This window comes from Alosa alosa, chromosome 1 (assembly GCF_017589495.1).
Source record: "Alosa alosa isolate M-15738 ecotype Scorff River chromosome 1, AALO_Geno_1.1, whole genome shotgun sequence".
In the NCBI taxonomy this organism is placed as follows: Eukaryota; Metazoa; Chordata; class Actinopteri; order Clupeiformes; family Clupeidae; genus Alosa; species Alosa alosa.
The window spans coordinates 27,438,346-27,446,920 of NC_063189.1; the positions used below are offsets into that span (position 1 = coordinate 27,438,346).

At 47.4% G+C, this 8,575-nt stretch overlaps 1 protein-coding gene across 6 annotated transcripts in view; it reads left to right on the forward strand.

Moving 5' to 3' along the window:
- Positions 1 to 6,570, forward strand: part of spsb4a (splA/ryanodine receptor domain and SOCS box containing 4a) — a 61,553-nt gene extending 54,983 nt beyond the window's left edge. For all 6 annotated transcript variants that reach the window (XM_048245299.1, XM_048245291.1, XM_048245318.1 and 3 more), the window contains one exon: positions 6,397 to 6,570. In XM_048245299.1, coding sequence (XP_048101256.1) covers positions 6,397 to 6,524 — 128 coding nt within the window. In that variant the 3' untranslated portion in view covers positions 6,525 to 6,570. The remainder of the gene's footprint in view (positions 1 to 6,396) is intronic.
- The last annotated feature ends 2,005 nt before the right edge of the window (positions 6,571 to 8,575 follow it).

Consider the following 8,575-nt stretch of genomic DNA (forward strand, 5'->3'; position numbering starts at 1 on the left):
TTTTTTTCTTCTTCCTACACATGTATAGTGTTATGGTGCAGTCAACCAAACACCAGTCTGGTGTGTGTGTGTGTGTGTGTGCCCACTGTCAGCTTGACAAAGCTGCTCTGCCTCTGGCTGGGCTGATTATTTTTTTGTCTCTTTCCTTTTTTTTTTTTTCTTCTTCCTCACACGTGTGTTATGGTGAGTCACACTGTGTGTGTGCATGCTCTGCCTCTGGCTTGGCTTGGCTTGGCTTGCTGCGTCTGGTCCCCCTTGGCCGTGGAGGAAATCAGGTGTGTCTGAGGCGTGCCACGCTCAATATGCAGCCACCATCCATAACCAGCCCTGTCCATCTGAGGCATAGTCCGCGCCACCCACCACACTACCAGCCCTCGTCTCTGGCTGTGACAACGCTGCTGGGGAGCAAATGGGAATGAGACGAGGGGGAAGGACTGGGAGAGAGAATGGGAGTGGGGGGATAAAACTAGGAAAAGGACACTGAAAGAAGGGAATTGGGACAGGAAGACTGGGAGCAGGGAGTGAGAATGCAACTGTGAGGAGGAGTGGGATGTGGCATTGGTAGGAGGGAGGCTTGTGTGACTCATCAGCTGCGTGAGTGGTGCCTGCTCCCTCCGTCCGGCCGTTGGTCAGTCTGTCTGAGCACGTTGTGTTCTGTACTTTCCGTGCTGTTTAATGATCTCACAGGGCACACAGTCTAACAGATGCCTTAACATAAGACTTCAGTATACACATACAGACACACATATATATATATATACACACAAGCGAGAAAAGCAGCTACAGCCTCTTTCTTGCTGCGTGTATGTAGTGTAGGATCTTGTATTGGTATTATTTATGATATTTATGCCCCCCTGTGCTCAGTGTGTATCTGTTGATCAGGTAGAGATCCCTCTGGCCTGTGGGCGGTCAGACCCATAACTCAGGCCTGCACTACTGCATACATTCTCCTCATTTACAGCCCTCTCCCCGCTCCCCCTCCTCAGTCATATATCAGCACTGGCTCTCCTCGAGGACCCCTCTGCTCTTGGCCTATCCTCTATCATCTCCGGTGGCCAAGGCCTTCTGTCGCCCCACCAGGTCTACTTTAGGCCCATGTGTCGCCCATGCTTAAAGACGTGTGTGTGGGGAGTGTGGGTCTCTGGGGGATTCATTACATCGAATATTCCTGGAAAAAGAGCACCAGGCCAATTTAAAGGTGTTTTTTTATTTTTTTATCGGACAGTGATCGGACACAATTTGAAGTGCATGTTCTCAAGAGATGTTGGCGTTTGCCTCATGGTCTCCTCTGGGCTTCCATCAGTTTGCCTGCCTTAATAGGGGCATATCAGATCACCAATGAGATTCCGCCCTTTGTTTCACAGGATCATTCCGCTAACAATTCCCAGCATTCAGGAACAGAAGCCGTAATTAATCTCCGACACCATCCTACATTCCCCGAGTCCAATAAGACACGCACATCAATCTGACTGCCTAATTAAAAGGGAACGATCCCGCGATTGGACGCTGTGCGGGTGATTGTTACATCATCCTTCCTTTCCCTTGCATGCCTTTTGTGTCTCAAGGACATAATGTGTCTGTCATGTGTCTGCTATCAGTGCAGTTAGAATCACCAGCAGTGTTTTTCTGAAGACCCCGTCAAGGACACACGCTACTCTTACTACACATCCTCAGGGGACCTGTGTGTGTGTTGCAGATATGTGTATAAAATTGAATTTGAAATTTGAATTTCCCCTGGGGATCATTAAAGTATCTATCTATCTATCTATCTATCTATCTATCTATAAAAGGAAGAGAAAGAATGAGGCTGGGTGTGTAGGAGAGTCTTACATGTGTGTCTTTATACAGCTTTGTTTATCGGTGTGTCTGGGTTTTTGTTTGTGTGTGTTTGTGTGTTTATCTGTTTGTGTGAGAGAGAGAGATCCTATTCAACTGCAGACATCCCTGTAGACATTTGTCACTCATGCATTACTAAAACTAGTCACAACCAGACACACACAATCCTAGGTCCGTCTGAAGTCAGAGCTGGTCCTGATATGACTTGTTTGTCACATCACATATAACACTATTCAGGAAGTACATTTTCATTGAAGTTTGCCAAGCCTGTGTGCCTTTAACCACTTTGTCCCTCGAGCTCAAGTTAAGGCTGCAGTCTGTGCTCACCTGTAGCTGTAATGTCCCTCGAGCTCAAGTTAAGGCTGCAGTCTGTGCTCACCTGTAGCTGTAATCTCCCTCACTCTCCCCCCCTCTCTCCCTCTATCTCTATCTCTATATCTCTATATCTCTCTCTCTCCTCTCTCTCTCTCTCTCTCTCACACTACAAACAATTGTACAAACACTGTTTTCCTTCCACACACACACATAAGTTCATTTATGTGTTTGTTTTCTTCTGTTGCTGTCAGACAGATTAGAAAGATACCCCCACCCACATATAATCCCTCAGCCTTTGTGTCTGGTACACACTGCAGCCAAGGCGGTCAGTGGATCCAGTGACCTCGGGGGGCCGGTGGCCTGCCACACCCTCCTGCTCCTGCCTCCTCCATCTTCAGATAACACACTGTCTCACAGCTCCACCATGCTGTGTGTGTGAGAGCCAAAAGAGAAGAGTGTGTGTGTGAGAGTGAGCGAGAGGGAAAGAGAATGCTAAAGAGACTGTATTTGTGTAATAAGTGAGAGAAAGGCAGGAGACACTGAGAGTGTGAAGAGTGTGTGTGTGTGCGCATGTGAATAGAAGTGTGAGGGAGTTTGTGTGTGTCCAGCTTCTCCAAGTGCCTCTAAGACCCCTAACTGGATCTTTGAAAGACACATTTCAAATATCACATTCGCCAAGCTCCGGCGTTAAACTAGACATATAACCTTCGCCACTCTAATACGGATGGTTTAATATTGCCTTACCACAGGCTTGGTGACTCAGTGATGTGAAGCTACAAGGGCAGAGGCTGACAATTTCTGTCATCAATGAGGGCGGAATGGACCTTTGGCATTGTGTAAAATATAGGGGTATACAGTGGTGTGTGTGTGTGTGTGTGTCTGCCGATACAAAAGCTGATCAGATTCTTCAGCTTCTCTTTTCTCTTCCCATAAACTGTCCTATACGCTCTCTCTCTCTCTCTCTCTCTCTCTCTCTCTCTCTCTCTCTCTCTCTCTCTCTCTCTCTCTCTCTCTCTCTCTCTCTCTCTCTCTCTCTCTCTCTCTCTCTCTCTCTCACTGGCGCTCTAATTTCCTCTCTGCCTTTCTCTCTTCTTCCTGTCCACCCTTTCTGGACACTTTGCCGAGTCAGCAACCTTCACCCCTGTACTTAATCACTGGGCTGAAAGCTGTGCTGACCGGTGTGGTGTGGAGAGATTTGCGTGGAACTGTGCTCCATTCCTGTGCTCTCTGTGAGCAATGTGCAACCGCCTCAGAGCTCCTGTCCTGAAGCATCCTCCACCAGTGCAGAACCCCCTCCGGACAGGGCTAGGCGTAGAGGCCCATTTGTGTTGAGTAGAGCTAACATTAATGTACTGTACTATGTAATCGTATACGAGAGATGGAGGACAAGGAAAATCACAGGACAGAGGTCTGTGTATCTGTCCCACCTCTGAGTTTGTTTTGTTTGTTTTCCTTCGTCTGTTTTTTGTTTTGTTTTGTCTAGTTTAGACTCCTAGCCCCGTGCATGCATGCATGCGTGGAGCAGCAGCAGCCTCCTTTGCTAGTGCACCAGCTAGACCGCATGAGTCTCCTCCTGCAGGCCTCCTGAGTGAGTCTGCGCCACACCAGGGGCCCGGCCGGGTGCATCCAAGTCCGACCTACATAGGGCGCACACACAGCCTGAGAAGGAGCCGCGGGCCATGCGGAGATGACCTGTGGCTAGACGGTGTCAGAGCAGCAGTGTTAATTACTCCAGACACACACACACACACACACACACACACACACACACACACACACACAGAGTTTTTCATGTCTTTGTCCTTATTCCTCTTTCTCTTTCTTATTTATTTGAACCACAAGAATGTTCATGTTATGTGAGCTTTCCGAGAGTTAGTATTGTGTAATGGAATGTAGGACACACACCGTTCCAGATGCGGAGCTGAATACACTCATATGGGCGAAGACTATTTTGGTTTTAAAACAAAAGCAGAATAAAGTCATGGCGCACACACACACACTCAATTTTTCAGCTGTATTTTGTCCCTGCTGTGTAGCCGAGCCAGGGAGTGCTGCAGAGACGGTGTATTTGTGTGCCCCTCTCCCCCTCACTCTCCCCCCCTCTCTCTCTCTCTCTCTCTCTCTCTCTCTCTCTCTCTCTCTCTCTCTCTCTCTCTCTCTCTCTCTCTCGTGCGGTCCTGCAGTCCAGCTGGTGTTTTGATGTTTATTAGCTGTAGCACAGGGAGCCTGTCTAGCACAGGCTTACACACATATATATATACACACACATATACATACATGCAGATATTTACAAGCACGCTCTCATACGCACACACACAGTACACACTCTCATAATGCATGCTCACACACGGAACTGAGCCTCAGCTGCATGTCTCACCTCACAACACTCTCTTATTAGTGTTATGTGTGTTATGAGGTCCACGATTACTGCAATGTTTTATAGGCTTCTGGACTTTAATTCCTGGTAATTCTTGCAATAATCCAGCCTTTTATGTTCTGCTGATACAGCCCTGGTGTGTGTGTGCGTGTGTACGCACGTGTTGTTGGTGTGAATGGGCTTGATTCACAGTTGATATCCGGCTGCTTATTTTGAATGGCCAGATCATTACCAAATCATAACAGCTTAAACGTCTGAGATCGATTTCGCACTTAATTGTATTTAGTTTGATGTAGCCTAAGTACTCCAAGTCTGTTTGCATGTCTGTGCACGTGCACATGCTTGTGCACGAACACCTGCACGTGAGCCAAGCAAGCTCTCTAACACCACTGGTCCTTTATGACTGTGCTGTTGTTTTGTTTTGGTTGATGAGGCCAGTCTTCTGCTTGCCTTTTCCTCCTTTGGTTCTCGGTCGCTCCATCCCTCATTGTTTACTAGCCTGGGTTTCCCAATGCTGCCATACACGCACAGACACATTTGATAGACATTCGTAGTGCCCAATAAACGGCTCTGGGCATTCGTAAAACCACGTCTCGAATGTGTAGAAATGAATGTGTAGTTCCCAGACCCCATCTCAATGAGATGAGGTTTGGCGTTAGCCAGGCTAATTGTTTACACTTCAAGATCAGCATTTCTCTGTTTTGCACTCTCCTAAGATCACTTCCTCTGTTTGCACTGAACACATACTCCCTTCACTATTACATACTGCAGAAACTACTGTTCCCTGCAACTCAGACTGTCACACGATGGACACTTCTGCTGTTTGTTTGGGCCACATAGAGACTGTTGCTTCCATGATTCTCCTTGGCTTGGTTGCTGAGGAGGTGTTTGGTAACTGGTTCTGTGTGTGTGTGATGTCAGTTGTGTAACACATTTGCTTTGTGTGCATGCATGCGTGCAAGTGTGTAGAACAGATGTATTGCACTGGAGTTGTCTCCCATGCAGGGTTGAGCATGACACTGGTGGAAAAGAGCCTTCATTATTAAAGCAGCCTGTCAGATGTGTCCCTTCTGCTCCTACACACACACGTACACACACACACACACACACACACGTACACACACACACACACACACACACGTGCACACACACGCACACACACACACACACACACACACGTGCACACACACGCACACACACACACACACACACACACACACCCATACACACACACACACACACCTGTACACACACACACACACACACACCCCACACACACACACACACACACACACACACACACACACACCATACACACACACACACACACACGTACACACACACACACGTACACACACACACACACACACACACATTACACACACACACACACACACACACACACACACACACACACACACACACGTACACACACACACACACACACACACACACACACACACGTACACACACACACACACGTGTACACACACACACACACACCCATATACACACACACACACACACACACCACACACACACACACACACACACACACACACACACACACACACACACACACACACACCACACACACACACACAGCTGCCAGGGAGGGAGGAATAAGGAGAAAGAAACATCTTCATTAAACCCATCAGATCAACTCTCTTCTCTGTCCCTCTTTGTCTCCAGTTCACTTCTTCTTGGTCTCTATCCTTTCCCTGTCTCTTCACCCCCACCCCACACCTTTTATTCTGTATTTTTATTTTCAGTGATTTTTCAGGTGAAAAAAACCCTGATGGTGTATAACATTATTTGTCAGGAGACAGAGTTGTAATACTTCTCTTCTGTTCGCTCTCTCCCTGCAGCGGAGCCTCTTCCTCTGATGGACCTGTGTCGGCGGGCGGCTCGTCTGGCGTTGGGCCGGGAGCGGCTACAGGAGATCGAGACCTTGCCTCTGCCCCAGTCCCTTAAAAATTACCTCCAGTACCAGTGAAACCGGGTCACACCACACCCAACTGGACCGCACTGCACAGAACCAGGCTGACAGAGGGGGTGTAAGGAGGGAGGAGGGGGGGTAGGTCACCGCTCAGCCCCATGGGATATGTTTACATTCATGAGCTGCCGACGGCACTCGCTGGTGGGGTACCTGAGCTCCCCTGTTTTTAATCAGTGCAAGGGAGATTTTTATGATCTGTCTTTTTTTCCCCCTTCCGCTTTGTCTCTCTTTCTCTCCCTCTCTCACCATTTCTCTTTCTTGCTTCTACCTCTCTCCCTCTTGAGTCTTTTTTATTTTTTAAGTTATTGAGATGGCTGTGACTTCGAGGAGGGGGGTAGGGGGGTGGTTAGTTACATCACTACACTGCGGCTGGTTGCCGCGGAGACGCCTGAGGTGCTGTGGGGATGGACAAAAAGCGAGAAGAGACTGGAGTGGGTGGTTATGAGCATGCTCAGACAGCACACTAACCTTGGGAGGCCTTGTTTTTTCGAGAAGAAAACCAATCCAAAACCTCACCGTCCGTACCGAAACCAAACAAAACCGAGCCGAACTGGCCTGAACTGAACTGAACTGAAGTGGACGGAACTCTCCGTATGGTATCAGGATTGGCTCGCAGTTCCTCAAGTCTCCACCAGAGGCACTACAGGACGTGTGTCCTCCCCTGCCAGCTCCTCTGTAGGGGACTGAGGACAAAGCAAGTCCAGAGGTCCAGCTGACTGGAGAGACAAAGACCTTCAGCTCCTCTACCCTGGCAGGAGCTGCAGGGACACACACACACACACACACACACGCGTGCGCATATCCATATGCATACACATTTACTCACATAGCAGCCATTATAGGGTCCAGGGAGGATGTCTTTGTCTTCCCAGTATGTACCGTTACACATACACATGTAAGTGCACTAAAATATGCACAACAGACATACATACACACATACACCCTCTCAAAGAGCTTAAGTCACTTTTTTATTTCTAAGTTTCTACCCTTGATTGGATTATGTGTGCATTTTATTTTCTGATTCTGATGACCATGATGACTATGATGACGATTCTGTTTATGCTGTCTATTAGTATGATGTTTATTTATCAGGAACTAGTTCCTTTTTAACTGAATGATCGTGGGACCGTGCAGACCAACTCTGTATTGCTGTGGCAGACCTTCACATCTTTCAGCTGAGGCTTTTTTACTGAATGCTGCTTTTATTATTAGTAGTAGTGGTATGACTGATTATTATTATTATTATGACAATATTATTATGACATTATTATTATTATTATTATTATGATTATGATGATGATGATGACAACATCTACTACCACATCTCACAGACTGTCTGCCTATAGGGGTGGTGTGTGTGTGTGTGTGTGTGAGGCAGTGGAATGTATGGACAGGGCTGCCCTCAGCATATCAGCTATGTGAATAAAGGCCAAGTTGAATGAACATGTGCTGTTTCTTACCACAGAGTGTCAAGGTTGTTTTCCCACCTGCAATTCCAGATTTGTGTGTTGTGTCGGTGTGTGGGGCTGTGTGCATTTGCTGGTGTTTCTTCATCCTCCCATTTTGGTTTTCCCCCTCCCTGTCACTGACACAAACAAGAGCAAACAAATGCAGTGTTATCTAAGAGGACCCAGATCTCAGGGGGGCCTTTGCTCGGTGTTTCTCAGTACATCAGTACCAGCAAACAGCCACCCACACTTACAATCCAGCATGGCTCTTACCGTCTCTTTTTGTCTCTTCTCTCTCTCCTACGTTCCTTCATTCACTCTCTCCATCTCTCCTTAATTATCTCTCTTCTCTCTCCCCAACTTTAAATATAGGTCTCTCTCCCTCCATCTCCTCTATCCTCTGCTTACATATTCTTCAATTCTGAATCTGTCTCCTCTCCTTCTCCATCACGGTCTCAACTTGGCCTTATAAAGTGTCATATTCCCTCGCCTGTTAAAGTATACTGACAACAGCCACCACAGTCGTGTCAGTGAGAACTGTGCTGGAATCTAAGCCAGGACAAAAAAAAAATACTGGATGTTCAGAAGGGCTGAAGAGCT